This window comes from Eublepharis macularius, chromosome 5, assembly GCF_028583425.1.
Source record: "Eublepharis macularius isolate TG4126 chromosome 5, MPM_Emac_v1.0, whole genome shotgun sequence".
Taxonomy (NCBI): Eukaryota; Metazoa; Chordata; class Lepidosauria; order Squamata; family Eublepharidae; genus Eublepharis; species Eublepharis macularius.
In genome coordinates, this window is record NC_072794.1 from 50,101,497 (window position 1) to 50,123,327 (window position 21,831).

General features: G+C 38.6%; 1 protein-coding gene across 2 annotated transcripts in view; it reads left to right on the forward strand.

Moving 5' to 3' along the window:
* Positions 1-21,831, forward strand: part of FNBP1L (formin binding protein 1 like) — a 71,854-nt gene that overhangs the window by 42,892 nt on the left and 7,131 nt on the right. For both annotated transcript variants that reach the window (XM_054980088.1, XM_054980089.1), the window contains exons 4-9: positions 412-559; positions 912-974; positions 3,696-3,800; positions 4,529-4,657; positions 7,069-7,215; positions 9,126-9,329. In XM_054980088.1, the coding sequence (XP_054836063.1) occupies positions 412-559; positions 912-974; positions 3,696-3,800; positions 4,529-4,657; positions 7,069-7,215; positions 9,126-9,329 (796 nt within the window). The remainder of the gene's footprint in view (positions 1-411; positions 560-911; positions 975-3,695; positions 3,801-4,528; positions 4,658-7,068; positions 7,216-9,125; positions 9,330-21,831) is intronic.

A 21,831-nucleotide genomic window follows, 5' to 3' on the forward strand; every position in this document is an offset into this window, starting at 1 on the left:
GGTAGCAAACTTGTTCAGTAGATCATCCATCGGGATGCATGTGAGTGGTATGATTGGCATGTTCAACCCTCAAGATCAAGCAAATCATCTCGACAACAAGTTCAGCTTCCCAAGCCTAGGAATTTAAGTCAATTTCTAAGCTCAGTCCTTCCATTTCGCATCTTAGGATGTACCACTATACTGCAGGGCCTTCCAGGTAGTATTCTTCATTCTTTTCCACCTCTTGAAATCTGTTTCCATAAAAAATGTGCATGAAGAGATGTGTGTATTGAGCATCTCCACTGTGCATCTATTTCAGCAGCTGAAGTAACATTTGCTTAAGGCATCTGTACCATGCTAGGTGCTGATCTGTTTCCTAATCCCTTTATGAAACAGATCTGTGACTTTTTCCTTTTCACTATGTCTTACCAGGTTTACCTCATGTATAGCCTTTTATAATATCCTTAATGAACTGAATGACTACGCAGGACAGCGAGAGGTAGTAGCAGAAGAACTGGGACATAGAGTATATGGAGAGCTGCTAAGATATTCTCATGAACTCAAGACTGAAAGGAAAATGGTAAAGATTTTTTTTGTTCGTTCTAGTATATCGCTAAGCTGTTCATGCCAGTAGAATGTATGTAATAATTTGTTGCTCTGTTATAATGGGCAACACATTTAGACTGGTATCCTCTGCTGGATGAACTTGTCCTAGTGTAATGTACATTTTCTGTGACTAGGCATTAGTAAGGTTGGATTTTTTTCAAAAAAACATTCCTCTAAACTCCTAGTATTACTTTCTGTTCTTCATTTTCACCATGCTTTGATTAGAGTAAGTGCTGTAGTTTTGGGAAGTATATTCAGTGCTTTTATACATATACTGAAAACTAAAAATCTCAAAATCATTTTAACAATTGTTCAAAATTTTGCAGCACCTTCACGAAGGTCGAAAAGCTCAACAATATCTTGACATGTGTTGGAAGCAGATGGATAATGTGAGTGTTTTTCCTGCCTTCCTTTATTTCCTATTCACCTTGGGATTATACATCTTGGTAGGCAATTATTGGCAAAGAAAGGAATTGTGTGTTAACCTAGCTATCACTAAGCCATCACACTGGTTTCATTGTTAAATAGACAAGATGGATTGCTATGTTTATGTAGATCATTATGGTGCTAATTTCTAAATAAGAGGCCATTATCTACAGGAATACAGCCTTGAAGGATTTACTAACTAGGCTTCAGCTATATTAGAATTTATTGGACGTACCTCCCAGCCTCATGGCTCTGATGTGGTTGCTGTGAGCAACGTCTTAGTAGAATGGAATGCATGAGTATATGGTGGAATCTAGATCTGTTAAAACTGGTGAGAGTTTTTTCAACAACTTCTGTGAGTTCTGAATTTCTCAAAGAAATAAAAATTGAAGTATTTCTCTTTAGCCTTACATATAAATCATAATAATCTATTTTAATGAGATACAGTCTCCCTAATTTATATTGAAAGTTGTCAAATGTTGCATAGCCCTCCCTGATCCTTTTCTAATTTAGCCTCAAATTGTACTAAACTAATGAGTCAGTATGCAGCTGCAATTCGGGGAGAATTTATGGTACTATGCCATAGTTGATGTAATGTCTCTAAATGTGTTACACGATTATGCTACCAAAGCCCCTGAAAGCTATAAAGACTGGGAGGGTTTATGGCCCTGTGTCTTTGAGAGTCAGGCCACATGCCAAGGATGTCCTTTCTGCATATTTCAGTTTTGGAGGTCTGTGTCTACTGGAAGCTTATGTTGTGATCAATAGTATTAATAATTACATAGTACTGTTCCTTGATGCACAAATTTACTATGAATCAACAGTTCTATATAGTAGGCTGATACTGTCATACCATGTTTCAGATGTGGGCTGGGAAAAGACTGCAGTTTTGTTGAAAAATATAAAGTATTTTGAAAGAGAAATCTGTGCTGTAGACCGAATACTCATTCCACGTTTTTCTCTAGCAAATATGTTTTGCTGGCTTTTGTAATGATACAAAAAATAGTGATCAGCTTTACAAAAGCTGTTTGGTTAGGTACTATGCTGGGACAGAAGAAAGGCACATACATCACAAGAAAGAAAGCCTGTCTCAAAACCTCTTAACTCTTGAAAGAAACTGTTTCCTTTCTCAATCATTAGCAATGTTAGCTAAGTTGAAATTTGCATCTGGGTACATATTGTAGTCCCTTCCCTATGGTCTAACCATATATAATACAATGGGAAGTGAGACTGCTGTGGCAAATTGTCCTGACCTATGCACATTCATTGGAACATAAGCACACAACCATTATGTATACAGTTCTTGTCACCCCTGTCTAAATAGAGTTTTTAGAGTTGTACTTCTGTATGTGTGGTGGCTTTATATATGCATTCTAATGAATGTGCACAGTTTGAAGGTGGAAATTATGCTCTGGTCATCCATTTAGAACTTCTGAAATAGACTTAAGTCCTGCTTTTAACTATTGCAGTATATCAATCAACTTTCAAGAATATTATAGTTTGCATTGTTTGTTAGATGAGTAGTTCATCTTGGTATTTTTCCAGAACATCACTTTAGAATTTTCTTGTCCCATACTCACATAAACCTCATGCAGTGACAGTAGTTTATTTCTTATTCCTATATAATTTATGGGCGGGGGTGCGGGCGGTGAGGCCTGGCCTCAAGAGGCAGCCCCAGCCTTCAAGTCTTGGCCTGCTGGGCCCCTTCACCCAAATCTATCTTCTCTCTAGCTATAGGAAAAATTGGCTTACTTGTTCCCTGGACAAGTTCAATAATACACATTGGGAGTGCACAGTCAATTTGGAAATAAAAACAATTTTAATAGAAATTTTTAAAAAATACTTCAGCTCACAGAATGACATTGGAAAGGGAGGGAGTTTGTTGGGTCACTGGGGGAGGTCACAAGTATTATGGTTCATGACATTTGCTCACCAATGGCCCCTTTTCATACACTTACTCCACCAGCTCTCCCATTCACATAGCAGAATAGAGGAATATTATGCCCTCTGAATGAGGCAGGCAGTCTGTCCAGAGACCGATATGTAAGATGTCCTGATTTGCCCAATCATTAGTTATCCCTCACTTACACAGGCTTTGCATAGAACATTTGACTTTTACACATGGCATTGTACATATGATGGGCCTTTGCTATGCAGATTGGAGCACTAGCCTGATCAATGCTTGAACTAGACTGACTTCTAAAAAATCTTTTTCTCTGTCTTTCTCTACAGTTGAGATAATACTGTGCAGTGAATAATGACTACAAATGTATTGTGCTGTAATCTGATCATCTGAAAACACCTTGGCTCACTCCCTTTTCTGTAATCCAGAGAGCTATGTGCAACCAATAATTCCTGTATCACCCCTCCAAATCTCCTGTCAGTATTTCTTTGTTGCACCCCAGGCTGCTAACTTAATCTCTGGGAAGCTTCATGGGCATCTTGAAAATACTGTCTTGGGGCTTGGTACAATGACAGGGAATGAGAGGTCAAAGTCACAAAATTAAGGCATATATCAAGTACTTAAAGGATTTTGCAGCTTTTCAGCTTTCAGGCCTACCTTTCAGTACTAGGTTGACCAGGCAACATGAAATGCTATAACTCTGAGCTGTAAATATGTATTTAAAAAGGTAAAATAGTACTGTCCTGATCAGTCACTCAAATGTAGCTTCATTATTTTGTAGAGCAAAAAGAAATTTGAGAGAGAGTGCAGAGAAGCAGAGAAGGCTCAGCAGTGCTATGAGAGACTGGACAATGATACGAATGCGACTAAAGCGGATGTTGAGAAAGTAAGCAGCGTTACCATTTTTGAACACCTTCATTCTGGTAGAGTAACACAGTATTTTTTAAAAGGCACACTGAATCAATATTCTGACTGAACTTGAATTTGTTGATTACTGAGTATAATTAAAGGTGTTGGTACAATACATGTTATGTACATCTTTCATGATGTACATAACTGCAGTTTTTCATACATACTTTTCAGGGAGTACATGCCATATTTGTTCATTTTGTAGGTGCCTGTGCGTGACACAAGCACCTCTGCAAGTACAAATGAACGAAGCTGAGTAACAGTAGTGTTCATGAATTGCTCCCTTAACCAGACAGTTTCTCTTTTTGGCTCCTTTGCTTTTATCCGAGATAGCTGCATAGTAGTTTCAAACAATGCATTTTTGAGAACTAAATTAAGAGCAGCAAAAGAGCCTCAGATTGTTAAGAGATCTGTTTTCTTAGAATATGGATTAGAATGCCCAACTAAAAAGCTAGATACTTACCCTTTCCTCTAGAAGCTAACGTATTTATTTAGGATGTTGAAAATGGTTATGAATGTTCACAAAGAGGAAAAGTTTTGATGACACTGTAAAATCTAAGGAAAATAAACCCTAAAAACACTAAAACACTGCAAATGTTAATAAAAGATGACAACATTTTTGTATGCGGTGAGCATGTTACTAAACAATCTTTATTGTGTTTAAAAACTACAAACATAACATTTATCATCTGTCTCTCTTATTAGGCCAAGCAGCAGTTGAACCTGCGTACACACATGGCTGATGAAAACAAAAATGAATATGCGGCACAGCTGCAAAATTTCAATGGTGAACAGCACAAGCATTACTATATTGTCATTCCTCAGATTTACAAGGTAATTCTTGTATGTTCCATCTAAATAAAATAAGAAATTTTATTTACTTTGGAGTTTGGAGACAAATACAAGGTGTAGCAAAATGAGATGCTCTGTCTTTATTTGAACAAACGAGCGTACCACCACAAATGTTCTCTGGTTCAGCAGATTTATTTTGTTAACTACAATTCTGAAAGCTGCATGCCTAAATCCTTGCTTGGATACGTGGAAAATCTTTGACAGAAGAGATTGCTGTCCACAGAGTGTGACTTCGTCTCCTACTGCAGCCCCAAATACCCTCCCCATTGCTATTCCTGTTGGACAGACGTGTTGGCACCAGACTGCTAGAGACCTGGGTGCCTTTCCGACACAAAATTTTGTCTCATACCGTAATAACAGAGTACTTAAGAAAGGTCTGACTTTCTTGCTGAGGTTAATAGCTAAGGTGCCAAGTATGCTTCCGTAATTATTGTTTTCTGTTGATCAGCATCTTGGTCAGCACATCTAATTAAGCAAAACACTTCCTTGTAATATTCTCTAACACTTACAGGTTAGAGAATTAAAAATTAAAAATCTATTGATTGGATTCAGAAATGTGCATAATTTTTTCAAGAAAATAGTTTTCCCAGGAGCAGCTGCAGTTGTGCTTTCTATACTACTGGAAAAACAAATCACTGTTGATAATAGGTATTTAGAACAATATAAAACATTTACAATCACTATCTTTCTCATATTAAAAAGAGAAATAAATAAATGAAATAGTCAAGTTTTGTAGTTTATTTGTATAGAATATCTGAAGAGCAAGCCTGAAAAGCTTTCTCCTCATTTCTGCTCTATATGACATACTTAAATCATACAGGTTCCATTTCACCATTTCCTATTGTCCTTGAAATGTTTATAAATGGGTATAACTTTTATTCCTATTAAGAAAGTTATTCATATGCTGTCTTAATGACAGCTCTTACTTGGCACTTTGTGAAGTAGATCTCAAAACAGAGATGGACTTTCAAAGAATATTATCTCCAAAATGTTGTTGATGAGGGGCAGGGGAGAGAGGAGGTAAGTGTTGGCTCTTGATTAAAAGACAACAGGTTGCAGTCCAGTTCCTTTAAGTGCATGAAGACTTTGTACTTGCCAAATGGATTTTTTGTATTTTCCTTTTCTGCTTGGGGCAGAAGCAGTTTAAAAACAATTTGCAGTGCAGTGCAAAGATTAACGTGAAACAGAGACTACTGGGTGTGAAGAGAGTCTTTCATTCTGTCTGTGATTGGGAAAAGTGATGTTCTCATTCTTTTTGAGACCGAGGCCTGCTGCAGACATCAAATGTAACCTGGATGAAGGGACTGTGATTGAGTTTTCAGACTGCAGTCGTATTTCTCCTGTGGCTGGGCTTGGAGTTATGTAGCTGCTAGCAGCCTTGCAGAACAAATCCAGGTTTAGTACACGGAGGCACTGTTTCCAAACTTGGGTGTCTCAACTCAGTTCACTGTCATAGTCAGATTTATTTTTGTGAATACTTCTATAAAATTAGGACTGGAGTCTGCCTTGATGGGGTCATGATGACAGAGTTTGGTGCTTTCAAAATTAAGTTTTGATGCTATAGTGAAGCTGTTTTTTGGAAAACTCATCCATTACCATAAACTTCTTTTTATCTTGTTAAACAAAAAATGCATGTATTAATTTAAAGGGATTGCTTTGGCTGAGTTTTTGTAAGAGCCCAGGCATATGACTTGTCTGTCAAGTAGAAAATCACTGCTACTGAACTCACTGAAAGACTTCTAAAGAAAACAGTTCACAGAATGTGTTTAAGGGCAATCCTGTGTTCATTTTAACTCAGGCTAGCAACATCAGATCTTCTTGTGAAGGAAGGGGCACAAGGCAGTCACATCCCTGTCGTCTGCCCTTGACTCTTAAACTTCAGTTTACATCTGTACCAAGCCCAGCTTGTCTTGGTGAAAATGTTTTAACATCAGTTAATATAGTTTAGCTTTAATTTCAATGGTTATACATCTATAGCTGTTACGTTGTCATACCACGTTATTTATTTACTTCATTTCTAGTCCATCTTTCTTGCTGAGATTCAAGGCAAATTATAACTAAAAACAGTGCCGTAAGAACAGTATAATACATGCAACCCACAAATTAGATAACATTGCACTAAAAAAAAGAGTGTAATATGTACAGTAAAACAGGAATTACAGGATTGGCGCATATTCAAAAATGCAACAAAGGTGGATTAAAAATGTAGGGAACAATGCAATAAATATAGCATATATGCACTTGATCCATGGCAGGTTTTCAATTTTTTTTTGTTAATAATATTGCACAGGAGCAAGACCAAAAACTGAAATAAAAAGTAGGGAGGGGAATGTGGTCCAGTGTATGCAGACTAACTGCAAAGGATGCTCAGGCTTTCTTCCTTGTCATTGTAGCATCTTCAAGAAATGGATGAACGAAGAACCATCAAGCTTAGTGAATGTTATAAGGGGTTTGCAGATTCTGAGCGCAAAGTTATTCCAATAATCTCAAAATGTTTAGATGGAATGATTTCTGCAGCAAAATCAGTTGATGAGCACAGGGTAAGTTGCACTGATGCTATATGGTTGTCACTTCAATATTAAGTACATAGCATTAGGTTAGAAACTAACAGGAACATAACACTTTGTGACCCATCAAGCTGAAAGAGACCCACCAGCCTTGTGCTGTGACCCGCCCCCCCCTTGTTTGTTGTTATGGGCTGAGCCTAACCATGCTGTTGCAAACAAGAGGTTTATCCAGTCCTATTTGGGTCTCTGTATACTTGGGTGCATTCAGCTTGGTAAATCATAAGTTTTGCCCTGGATTTTGGCAAATGTGGAAAAATAAAGTATTGTGGTGGTTATAGTAGAGAGTAATGTTTTCCCAATTTCTCTTTTTAGGCCATTTCATAGGGTATATAGTATTTGAATCACAGACTTTGATTCCAATGTTTGCCCAAAAGAAATGTCTTGTTTAGGTGGCATTTCATTATATGATGCTATTCTTAGAGGGTAACTACACAAGACGCCTGGGCGCATGTCAGGTCCCACAAGGTACCGTGCAGTCTTATAAAGAACAGTTGCTCAATGTGATTCTCCGCCAGGGGGAAGAACGATGAGAGGGATTCAATTTGGGTTTTCCTCCTGGAGCTTGGGGGCTGGGTGGGACGTAACAGGAGCCAAGAAATCTAGGGTGACTTTTTGCAAGAGAGAGAGAGAGAATCTGCGATGTGATTCTCCACCGAGGAGAAGAGTTAGTGGTGGGGATTCTCTCTTTCTCGCAAAAAGCTGCCCTGGCTTTCCTGGCTGCTGTCTCACACGCGCGCACACGCACACGCACGCACACACACACACCGAGCTCCTGGAGGAACACCCAAGAGGAAGCTTTTTGAAAGAGAGAGAAAGAGAATCCCTCCCATCGTTCGTCCCCCAGTGGAGAATCGCATTGAGCAGCTGTTCTTTGTAAGACTATACTACCCAGGGAACCTTGCAGGACCTGACACATGAAGAACACGTGTCTGCTGTCTCATGTAGTTTGGCTATTATAGTTTTTCTTAAACTTTAGTTAGCATTTTATTGAGGAATTTGTGTTATGGATTAGAATCAAAGTAGGAAACTGCAGTGGAAGGAGGAAATTGGTGAAAGTTGTCCTCCTTCTGCCAATAAAAATATCATTATACCGGCATAACAGCACCTTTGGATCAAACCCATTGTTTCCTTTTTCCATTAATGTATGTGAATAAAATACAAAGGGTTACAAAATGTGTATTACAGTATATGAGTCTGCAATTTGAAACTTTTCTGCATAGCAAAATAATATATAAAATAATTTACACATTCCTACATAATGGTTTTTAGTGTTGCTGTAACTATCAAAGTTTCTTTAAGGTAGAGTATCTTGTTGAAGAGAAGTGAAAAGAGGATACTTAATCAGATTGTGCAGTCGGAAGCAGACACCCATTAACTTCGCAAGGTTTTCAACAGTGTAACTTTACTTAAGAGTTGTGCTGCTAGAATTCCAGATTCCTTGTTTTGAACTTTTAATATCTAAATAGAGTAGGGGGTGACTTCAGATTTGATTATATTGTGCAAGGAACAGTAAGTGCGAATGCCTTGTACTTTCTGTTCTTCTCCACATCTGTCTCCTCCAAAACAGAACTTTTGCATTTGACACATGCAAAGTTATATACAGTTTGGGAGTTTGTACATTTCTTGGGTGGAGATATATACAGAAGTTCCATTTTGGACAAGGTGGGAATATGGAGGAACAGGATCCACATGGCACATACAGTTTCTGTTCTTTCTGCAGCCTTATAATGACTAAAATTACTTCAGATGCTGGTACAAAACAAAGACCCAGAAAACTGTTTCCATAAACAGAATTAAGTCTGCCTGGAAGAGTAATGATTTCTGGAAGTCTCTTTTAGTGCTTTGTGTAATCATTTTATAAACTTTATATCTTTCCCATCAAGGACTCTCAAATCGTAATAGACTCCTTCAAGTCTGGTTTTGAACCTCCTGGAGACTTTCCTTTTGAAGATTACAGTCAGCACATTTACAGGACAGTCTCTGATGGAACGATTAGTACACCAAAGCAAGAAGGGATGAAAATCGATGCAAAAACCACTGTGGGCAAAGCAAAGGGCAAATTGTGGCTTTTTGGAAAGAAACCAAAGGTACAAAAAAAATTGTGTACACCGTTCAAATGAAAAAGAAACACATTGGATTTGTAATTGTGGCTATAGGATCGAATGGCATATGTTTGCATCAAAATGTGCTTCATAATTTCTAGCATGCTCACTGTACATAGTTCATATTGGCAGAATTGTCAGTTTAGAAACACAACCTCCACTATCTTGACAGTGCAGCAGTCAAGCCCCAGTGAATCTCAGGTACACCTGGGCAACTATCCAGCTGTTGCAGGTTGGTTGCGTCCTGTGCTATCCTTGTATCCAAGACCTCCTGGTTTTTCTGGGACTTGGCTGCCAGGCTAGAGCTGAAGGGGTGTCAGATGCGTGAAGCACAGTTGCTTTGTGGACTATGTGCTTTGCAGCACTTTTTTGAGGGAGTAGTTCATTCAATCCTTTTTTTCACATTGGTGGAATTCTGCTTGCATTATGGAGATGCTCTGTCCATAATGCATAGCTAATAATTCTATTGAAACAAATGCTTTCTGAAGGCATATTAAAAGATCTGAATATTTAAAGGAAAGCCAGTACTGTATGTCTTATAAAGTTTGAATGTACTGTGGTATTGAAAGCTAAGTTGCAGAATTCTTTTTCTAGGGGCCAGCACAACATATAATTTTTTAAAAAATTGTTATAAATGTATGTACATTAAATTTATAGGAGAACAACTGAATGCTTTAGATACAGGAACAAAATAATCCTATGCATGCCATTCCTTCAGTTCTTCTTGCAGTCTAGCACTGGGGAAGGAGAATGGGGAAGGATTTCTAGTATTAAAACAGTTTTTTTAAATCTTTTTGATTTGCTCTTTGAGGTTTTTTTTTTTTTGAATAGATGTATAAATCATAGTTACGCAGAATGCCAAAGCCTACTGAATTCCTTTTTATTCTGATTTTTATTCAACAGTGTATACTAGTTATTCCATTGCATGGGTTATTCTGTTATGTTTGGTATAACTTGGACAGAAAGTATTTCTTTTAACATTATAACCAGAGACTTCTTTTCTGATAAAAGTTATAGTGAAATATAAATTTTATGAACTGTTTCTGTGTTGAAAGGAAAAGACAGAATTTTCCAATTATTTTGAATGTTTGCCTTATTTGTTCCTTTCTTTATTTCTGTATCAGCCACAGTCCCCACCCCTTACCCCCCCTACTAGTTTATATACATCCAGTACTTCTAATGGTTCCCAGTATCCCATATTCTCCATTGAACAAGTGCATTATTGCATGAGTGAAATAAAAACAGGGAAGCCCAGAATTTCTTCTTTCAGGAGCCTCAAAAGAGGGGTAAGTTTCATAATGGGTCATAGGTGCATGATGGCGCTATGAACAGTGTGCTTGTGGTGTGGCTTTTCCTGATACTCTCCACCCTCGTTATAAGGCTCTCGGCTAGTTGTAAGCTGATCAGAGGTATTTGTGCTTAGCTGTCTGCTGTGTATTAATTGCCCTCAGCTCAACAGGTTTGTTTAAAATATCTGCCTCTGAGAAGACAGAGTTATAAAGAGGGTGCCGGGTACATGTTTTCATAGTTTTCTGATTCACAACCATGCGTGTGTTTAACGAGTACTTTCTTGGGCAAGGTGTATAGGGGAGAGGAGGTTACTAGTGCTTTGCTGTTTCCTAGCAAAGGTGTGTAGAATTTTCTCATGCATCAGGAATTTTAAAATTTCATACTGGCAGCCTCCTACATATTTTTTTCCTGATATGGGTACTTAACTATTGTGGAAAAGGCAGATCTTCATTAATTTTGTTTATCTTATTATTATCCTGAATAGCCCAGCTTACCCTGGGCTCATCAGAGCCTGAGAACTAAGCAGGGTCAGCTATGGTCAGTGCTTGGATAGGATACTGCCAAGGATGACTAAGGTTTGCTAGGCGGAGGAAAGCAATGGCAGACCACCTCTGCTCATCTGTTGCCTGAAACCCCCAGTGGATAGAGTCGACATGAGTTGATTGCAGCTGAGTGGCACATTGTTCTTCTATCCTGCAGTCCCCCCCCCCCTAATTTCATGGTTCTTCATCTCTATTCCCATCTACCACCATATTTAAACTTCACAGCAATCTTCTGAGATAGGTTAGGCTGAAAGATACTGACTGGTTCAAAGATCACTCCGCAAGCTTTGCGACTGATCAAAAGTTTGAACCCAAGCCTCCCCAGTCTCAAGTCCAACACTTTTCACTGCACTACACCCCATCACAAAGTGGGGATTTTTACCTGGGTCTTCCAGAGCTTAGTCCAACCCTAAGTATTATATCACATTGGCTACTGGATGTATGTTCCCAGCTGAGAAACATTTGGCTCTACTGCTTAAAATATCTGTCCTCTGACCTTGGTATTGTTACTCATTCTGTTGTGTGCAATGGGATTTGACCCAGAAGATTATTTTCCCTTCTCTCTTTGTTTGCTGACCTCCCATTAACTGCCCTCTGGTGGCCGCTCAGTTTCAGCATTTAGCCAGCCAACAGATCACATATACTGCGACTTTGCCCCATGATCGGAGAGTATGTGGATTTTTAGACTGTAAATTGTTTGCATCCATATTATTATTTAGATACGATAAGCCAAGTTTTGAGAGCCTTAATAAGCTCACAGACTACATATTGCACTAGCCTATACTAAATATCCATTTTCTGGAACAAATTTCCAAAAGAACCTTGCCTTCCTCCAGATTAACAGATAGAGTGTGTGGTATTTACAGATCTCTAAAACAAGATTTTTTAATTTTAATATATTACGATTTTTAATGTGGTGTACTTTGACTATAATGGTTAATTTATTTTAGCTTCCTGGAGGTTGGGTTTTTTCCCTTTCTATTTGTTAAACTGCATTTCATAAATTATGGATTACCACTAAATGCCACTTTCTGAGATATATCAAGGAAGTGCACTTACTAATTTATAATGACATATTCTGCAAATGGAATTTGTTCCAGGGGCCAGAGCTACGAGTGATTGCCTAGCAACACTCATTATATCACTGATATTGAGTCAAGTTACCCCCTTTTTTGCCTGTGAAATGCATTCTTATTTGTGGGATTAAATATTGATGTACTGATATAACTAGAGGTTTGAATGTATTTACCAGACTGCAGTCTTTTTAAATTAGAAACTGAACCTGAGCTCAGAGTAATACTAGGTATTGGCCATAGCTGTGCTGTGTTGCTCTAAGAAAAGCAGATCAGAGTCCACAAAGATATCATAAGCAATTCTAGTTAATGATTACAGGAGTTCTTACTGTTGTCACGGGTTTCACTGATGGTTTGTTTTTACGTTCTTTTTTAGTTGAATTAGGACCCCACAACACTGTAATTTCTGTATATTATGCCTGGGCTAAAAGGAGCCCAAATTCTGCAATCAGAATACATTTTACAAATTAGACCTTATCTGCCTATGTTTACTTAGGTTTTAAAACTTTGTTTTTCTGTGATTCAGGTTTTTAAATAACCGAGTTTATGTTAAGAGAGAATGTAGTGTTAGCAAAGCCGCTTTTCTTCAGAAACTGAGGAAGTTAATGATAATGGTCTTTCCAGTATTTCCTTCACATCCATGAAGACTGGGAATTAGTCAGCAGGACAAAAAAATTCCCAGTAACAAAATTATTCTTTGGCAGGTTACTTTTGGAAATCACAACCATCCTCTCTCTCTTCCAACTATTTTGTAGGGAGAATTTAGTGTATAATTAAAAAAATGTCGAGTAGTTCTGATATGAAATGGTTTCGTTGATCAGATTAAAGAACAAGACTCAGTGAATTTGATAAATTGTGATCAAAATTCTCTTGTGCCAACATTAGCCTTTCATGTACTCTTTAAAAGAGGCAGCCAAATGTGTCCTTGGTTTAATAGCAAGTTGAATCCATTGTGTGAAGTGCACTATCTCACATTTGTATCCTGCCCTTCCATGTAGCTCAAAATGTGTCTGTTTCTCCAAGTTATCCTTACAATGACCCCGTGAAAGGAGCCTAGGCCTAGAGAAAATGACTAGCCCCAGTTCACCAAGTAAGCTTCATGGCTGAGTGGCGACTTGAGTCCAGGTCTCCTCAGGCCTAATCACTCTAACTACTTCAACTGTATTTGCTTTCCAATTGTTATTGGTAGTAGAATCCCCAAATTGAATTGTGATGTGATTGCAGATGAAAGGAAGCTTTGCTTTGGGAAACAATATTTTATTTTACTTATTTATTTATTTTACTTATTTGTATGCCACCTTTCTACCCAAAATAGGGTCCCAACGCAGCAAAATTAAAACATTAACAATTAAACAACATTGTAAAACAATTTAAATTTAAAACAACATTTAAAATAATATGAAAAACAATTCAATAAACACACAAAACACAAAGAATAGGGAGGAGGGCCAATAACTGTTATTGGGGGTATGCCAAACAAAACATACAAGTCTTCACCCTCTGGCAGAAAACAGCAATAGAGAGGGACAGATGAATCTCCTTTGGTGCCACGACTGAGGCCTTGCTTGGGTTGCTACCTATCTAGCCTCAGATTGCAGGGGCAGCTGAAGCAGGGCCTCCAAAGATGAATGGAGTGAACGGGTAGGTTTAATAGTATTTGAGGCCACTGGGCTTTTAATGCCTTGTATGCTAGTTCTTTAGAAGTTTGAAAAATTGGTGCTAGGTACGTCTTGATCATTCTCAGTAACGTGAAAATTTTGTAAACAGCCCTTCTTATTTACTGTTGATGGTAATTGGATTGAATTGTGTGTGTTACATGGCTCCAGTTCATACAAGGAACTCCATGTATGCAGCACTGCCCTGTTAATTTTTTAAAAATGGAAGAGAGCAGTGTAATGGCCTGTCCTTATCATGAGATGGGGAATACTGTAGACAGTTTTTCTCCTTTGTAAAGTATTACTCAAGACATTTGAAAAAGATCATTTACTGTAAGCTGTTCTTCAGTCGTAATGAGCACAGCCAGCAGAAGCAGGGCATAACAGAAAACAAATGAAATTGAATGAAACTTCAGGGGCATCTAGTCTGTTGTTGACATTACCCATCCAAATGTAATAATAAATACAGCTGTGTGTTTGCTTTGTTAATGCAAAAGAATAGAGGGGGGACAGTTAGCAGATGTCATTGGGTAGAAATCAAGAGGCAGTGTGATACGGGAATCCAGCCACATGAAATGAATAAATGTTCATGTTGCCATTTTTATTGCTGTTATTTTCTTGTCCAAATGTTTCAACATTTAAAACTTTCAGGCTGTATTCAGACACTACCATTTGTGAGGGGAATCAGCAGGAAGTCTTTGGACTTTGAGACTGCTGAAATCACACAGGTTTTAGGGGACCCTGAGTAGAGAGTGCTCGGGGGGGGGGCTATGCCCACTATAGGCTCCCCTTCTTGTGCTCCCCCCCATGTGTTACCTACCTGCCCATCCTTCCTTTGCCCAGCCACAAGCTCTCACACCACCTGCAGTTACAGCTGTCCACACTGTCTGCACACCCTTTCCCCAATGGTGCTAGGTGGTGGGTACAGCTAAGAGTGCCACTGCCATGGCTACCAGGAATGCCAATGCTTTGTGCACCACCCACATGTCCTTCTCCAGCAGCATTCGGCAGCATATGCCATTGGCAGCAGAAGTGACAAAGCACTCACAAGCCGGCAGTGGAAGGGTGTGAGCGCAGGCATCCGAAGAGATGCATGAGTAGGGAGGCGGCAGCAGTGGGCCACAGACCCTGGCAGCTGCCCCACCTTGCCATGTAGTTACGTTGGCCCTGACACTGTTTTTCTGGAACCTGCTTACTGCCAAATCCAATATGTTCACTTTCCCTTAAGCCACAGATTCAGCTGTGGAGCTGTAAATCATAATGGCAATTCGAAGAACCACTTTAGGCGTATTTGCAGTGGTTTGTGTGTGCACAGCAGTGCTTTTGTGTCTTGATGGAACAGTGGCCCCTTCCCGTATATTGCAAGCTGTTTCAGAAACTGCTACCAAATGTTTTCTTATACTCACTCTGCATCTTCCTTGACTAACGTTGCAATCCAGTTTTGCCAAGCACATCATTTCAGGGATAATGGTTATGATAGAGAATATCCTCAGTCTTGAATACCAGTTCTCAAGATCTGTAGTGATGTGTCTTGCTACACTATTGGTGCAACTAACATTCAAGAGGCCATATTATGTGAAGCAGATTTGTGTGCCTTCATAAATGTGTAGTGGACAAGATTGAGCTTTCACTCATAACTTTCTAAAGAGCTACTTCATGTTATGACTAAGGAACTTGTGCCTTGACATTTTAACTCTTAAATCACACACTGCTTGTGAAACATTTCTCTATTTTTAAAGCCCTGTAGCACCAAGGGGCTTTAAAAATAGATAAATGTTTCATTTTAAAGCCCTGCAGCACCAAGGGATGCTATTTTAAAAATAAAGGGTAACTCTTGCTCAGACATGCACAGCTAGCCACAGCGAGTTCTGGCCCTATGAGGCGCTTGCTTAAGATTTTGTTGATATTAGACCAGACCATTACCATCATCTAATGCTGCTGCATTGTGTAGTGTGCCTGTGTGCTTTGTTTTTCTTCAATGTAGAAATAAGTGTACCTTTTTAAAACAGCAAGGTTAAATTTACCTTTTATAAGCCCTTGTGCATTGACTTGAACTGCAGTTGCCATAGTCTCCATCAGTACATGCCTGAGCTGTGTATTTGGTCGATAGTATAAAATGCTCAGAATGCTATAAAGCTTTGTATTCAAGGTTTCAATATTATGTACATTTAAGAGTAAATCCCTCTTTAATTCAGTGGGAATGACTTTCAAGGTTGGCCTGTAAATGAGCTGGCTATTGCATTTTGAAGTCTTCCTACATAATAACGCATAGCATGTGAATAACTTCCTCTTTCTTTCTGTTTTCAACTGACCTGGTCAGTGGTCGATGAAGACGGTAAGGCCTGTGTGCTGATCTGTCTGCTGTACTTTGTAATAACAGCATGAAAATAACTTACTGAAGTCATCTCCATTTCATAGTTGCTTTGAGTCAGTTGTTGAAATGCATATTCTGATCACTGTACGTACTTTTCTTTATCACTCTGTTTCATAATCATTTGTGCATCATGTGAACAAGACAGACTCCTGATCTGATACCGGTTATATATCTAAGATCACTTGTTGATAAAGTAATTTAACTGACAGATGAATTGTGTATTACATTAGATATTTGCCAATTTTTTAATGTGACAACAGTTAGCGAATCATGGTGGTAGATAGATTTCCTGGGCTAGTTATAATAAATGAATAGTCTGTTCTTACGAGTTGGTAGAAAAGCTTCAATTTGAAAGGTTCTCTATTTTGAAATGTGAATCACTTTTCGGTGCTCAAAGCAACTTACAATCAAGTAAAACTAGATTCAAACCATATAAACCAGTTAATACTATTGTGCAAGTTATATTTTGGAATCTAGTCTTTAGAACGTAATTTGTAGTAGCCACAGGAGAGATATTCTTGAGATCCAAGATAGATCTCTTCTCTAAAAATGATCATTCTCTAAAAATGAACCTCTCAGCCATCGTGGTGTTACAGAATTTTTAGATGCTTTTGTGAATTTTGTAAAAGGACTCAGCCTGAGTTTTACAGTTTTATGAAATTTACAGATGCTTCTTAGAGATGCTTAGCAGAGGTGTGCACAGGAAAAAATTTGGTTGATTCGGTTTGGTAGTAGTGAACTGGAAAAAAAATTCAGGGAAGTCATTCTCCAGTTCAGTAATACGGAGAAACTTTGGTAAAATTCAGCCATTGTTTCTTATGGGCAACTCAGTTTGGAACTTTCCAGTGGCTGGGGGGTTATTTTTTTTACCAAATTTCACTAAATTTGCAGGAGACCTACTCCCTCTGATGCCCCCCCCCCCCCAGTTTCATAAAGATTGGCCCCTGGGGGCCATTTTATGGTCCCTCAAAGAAGGTACCCTCAGCCACCTCCAATCTTCATTATTCCCTATGGGGAAAACCTACAGCTAGCCTATTTTAAAAACACTTTTTAAAAGTTCACACTTCACAACTCTCTTAGGATACCCAAAAAGTACACCCAAGCACCACTGGGTTAGGTTAGCAAATTGAACCAAGCACCCCAACAAACATCCCCCCAGAAGAAAAACAACCAGCAACAGTTGAACACCTGACCAAACCAAACTTCTGTGCTAACAGAAAGCAGAACCCAGCAAAAAACTCCAACCAAACTTCTGTAAAGAAAGCCCAACAACAGGGGAGAAAACAGCCACCCAGAAGAACAAGCAGCAAAATCAACAGTTAACATAACCAACTTCAAAAGCCAGAAATCAAAGCACCCCTACACAAAAGCCCAACCAAAGCCCCCCAGCAAAAAAGCAGTTTTTAAAATGCAACCCCCCCCCCCCCAGGGTTTCTTTGCTGTTCCTTAGCAAAGGAACAGCGCTGCTGCGCTTACCAAAGTCTACTGAAATTTACTGAATACGTTCAGTAATCTTAAATTCGGTAATACAGAATTAAGTTCAGTAACACCAAATGTTATGGAATCAGGTAAAATTTTGTATTTTTGCTGAATTTCAGACCCAAATTGTATAACTCTAATGCTTAGTAGACTGAGGGGAAAGAAGGCAATGAGATATAGTGTATATCTCCTTTAACTTTTTAGGGTGGATAACAGTGCATGGAACATTCCTAAAGAAGATAACTATATTAATCCTGAGACTGTAAATTCTCTCTCTCTCATATTCTTGCATGCATATGCATGCACTCACACACCAGTACCTATGCAAAGTACAAAATATTTTCCTGTGGAAGAGTGGTGTCATAGGAAGAGAATGGACACCAATTTTGCCTCATGTATTAGACACATTTTATTTCAAAGGAGAATCTCAGATATTTACAAGATGCATTCCTGCAAAAGGCAAACAGATGTATATAAATCATAGGTACTCTTAACTTGGACATAAACCTGATTCTATGCAGAGGAGATTACTTCTGTGTAAACATGCACGGGATAATGTTGCATGTCCTATTGATTCTGGTGGAACTTGCTGGATTGTGCCCATAGTGTCACTTCTGTATATGAGCAGCTTGTCTTATATTGAAGAATGAGAGCAAGAAGGTTTTTTTTAAAATGCTTCTCTTGAATGACACAGACTTAGACTTGCATGCCTCAATAATTTGGGATGCTTTAATCACTATAACATCATAATAGATGCGTAAACCATCTTTTAAAGTACACATTTCCAGATCCTAAATCTTATGGAATGTGTATGGTATTCCTATTGATCTGAAAAGAATATTACTGTCAACTTTTGGAGGACTATTAACTTAATAGGCTCTATTGTTTTTACAACCCTTTGAAATAGCTTCTCTAAGCAGATGGTAAACTACAAACACAGACTACTGAATCCCTATTCATCTTGTAATTACTGATTGGTGCTGTAGCTAGATTATTAAATTGTTAATCACATGTGTTCAAGTAGGTGGCTCTTTACATCCTTTCTTTGTAACAGCTTGTTTATAGTTCTGAACTTGCTAATTGTGGGCTCGCCCACCTAACCAACCAGGCAGTACTGAATGAAGTATAGGAGCTTCTTCTGCTGACTTCAGTTGAGGTGCCTGTAGAGGTAAAATAAATTATAGCATCCTTTTAGACTTTCATACTTATGCCAGCTACATTTGTGGTACTGTTTAATAGTGGGGAAAGCTAAAAGAATTTAGATGGCCTGTTTGCACTTATTATGATTATTAATTCTTTGTATATCACACTGAGGGACTTTTTGTGCCTAACAGTAGAAGGCACTAAAACTGTCAGTGTGAAGGCACAGATGACCACTCGAAGAATAAAAGTTATAGGTAAACAACCTGTTCCTGTATGTTGAAGTGCCTGGCATAAGATTGCACGTGTAATTTATGCTTGATGTGATTAAGGGGGGATTAAGGGGCAAAATGAATTTATTGGAATATAGCCTTTAGAATAGACCCTGTTGTGATTTGCAGCGATTGTTACGATAGTTTCATAATTACTGTTGCAATTGAAAATCCTGCAGTTGTGCTTGCTTAGGCCAGATAAATCAAATTAACATTGCCTTCCCTTTCTCGAAACAAATAGGGTCTGTTTGAACCATAGAGAGTGTTTCATTTTAAGCTACCACATACAACAAAGCTTTTATTTTTAAAAGTAAATTGTTTTAACCTATCAGGGCTTAACATATCTAGCTTTCCCATGTGGAACGAGCAATGGCTTCCCATTGCTAGCCTAACCCTCCTCTACCAATTCCTCTCTTGCCTCGGGCACAAAAATTCCGCACTCAACCTCAGGCACAAGAATTGAACAAGAAATAGAGATTAATAAATCTCATAGGTGGTAGTTCATACATTTTGGTTCAGTTTATTGGCCAACCATAATTTGAAGTTGCCACTGGACCATCTGCTCCCTCTAGTGCCTGCTCCAAAGCTCAATACGATGAGAATACCGCTGTTTCTAGGGGGAAAAGATTTCCTGTATTGAGCTGAACACTGGACCATGAACAGTTCTTATTTGCTTCAAAGCTCATTGGAATTATTTTTTAAAGGCTGTTTGCTGCAAAGCACAGCATGATACAAGGAATTCATCTTCTCTTCTCTTGAATGGAGGGCAGGTGGTCTGGGGATTGTCGAGGTGCATTCATTTATTTAACTTATATACTGCCTTTCCCCAATATTTTGGAGCTCAAGGCAGTAAATCATACATTGAGAAACGTTATTGGCAAATAGATTTGTGGAAGCCTGATAACAGGATAAGGGTCATAAAGCAAGGAATGAGTGAACCTATGAGATGCATTGTTGTTACACATGCCAGTGTACTATTTTAACTCTGATTAAGGACAGGAGGGATTTGCTCTGGGGAGAGACTGTGAGGAGGAACTACCAAATCCTCATAATGCCCAATTTATTATTTTGCTCTTAGCCTGGAACCAGCATTATGTGTGCATTTGTCCAATAGCCTTTGAATGCTGAATCATACAATTGGGAATAAGTTCTGCCCCAGCGAACCTGCAGAATTGTAATAATTTGAAGCCACATGGTTCAGGGATGCATTATGATGTTTTTAATAAGATTTTGCTTGTATCTCCTCTTCTGTATATTAAGTCAATGTAATAATTATACTTTTGTACAATAATATAGCAATAGTACAATGTTTTCACTTGTAATATCTTTTAGTCTTTCTTTCTTTAAAGAGTTTGCTGTTTTCATTGGTTCCTAGGTTTTATTGGAATTAGCCATTGGAATTCTGTATTTGGGTCCTTTCCAGCTGTCCTGCATTTATCTAGAAATCTTACTGTTTTTCCTCACCTATATGCTGCCTCGTTCTTATTGCATTGATGGAAGTGAGACTGACCACTAACTCAAAAAGAGTCCAGTAGCACCTTTAAGACTAACCAATTTTATTGTAGCATAAGCTTTCGAGAATGAAGTTCTCTTCATCAGATGCATGATCCGAACTGGTTAGTCTTAAAGGTGCTACTGGACTCTTTTTGATTTTGCTACTACAGACTGACACGGCTAACTCCTCTGGATCTATGACCACTAACTGTGACCCAGTTAGTGGTCACTATTTTAGAATCATGACCTTGCTTTCTAGTAGTGCTTTTTAGCTTTCATGGTTCTACTTGGAACTTCTTGTTTTTTATACATGATTGAAGGTGTGACACAAACTAGGATAAATGGAATTGAGCATTGTACTTGAGGCCTAACACCATTTACCATTATGTGCTGCTAAGTCTTTAATAGCACAAGTTTGTCAAAAGATCCTAACACAACAGAAACCCTTGTGGCACCTTGAAAACTACCACATTTCTTGTGACATGAGATTACTTTGATGAAATAGTAGACTCTTGCCTACAGAATTTCATACCTCAAATTTACCCATTTTTATGGGGCCACAAGCAAGGTGTACAGTTCTGTTTGCTGAATTACTTGATACTGTTTTCATTCTGGTCCTCCCATATATTGCATTTCCCCCAATATTTGGTATCCTCCTAAACTGATTGCTTCCTTCTCAAGATTATGGGTTGGATCCCAGGCCCACAGACAGCAGGAGTTTGAAAAAGTGGATCTCTCCCTTCTCCAGCAACCCTGTCCTTGCTTCATATAGTCTGCTAAAGGTTATGTGACTTATGTGTACAGTATGCCACTTGCCATGGAAAGGGAGCTTACAGCAAGAAGATGGAATTGCATCCAGTTGCACCCGTTTGAACTTGTGCAAACTGTTTCTACTTTCATGGAACTTGCTACACATGCAGTTTCATTTTATTCCCCTTTCTTGCTTCATGGACGCCCCCCCCCCCCCAGTCTTCAGGAGCAGATGTGAGGGGGATTGCTGGGGAAGTAGAAAGTGAGGAAGATCTTCTAGAAATCCTTCTGTTTGGGATCATTTGGATCCAACCTGATATAGTATATAACACTGATTATAATCTCTTAAGTACCAAAGGAAACTATCAAGTTGCAAAAAGCAAAAAATGTTATGGCAAGAAGTTGTGATCTTGGTCTG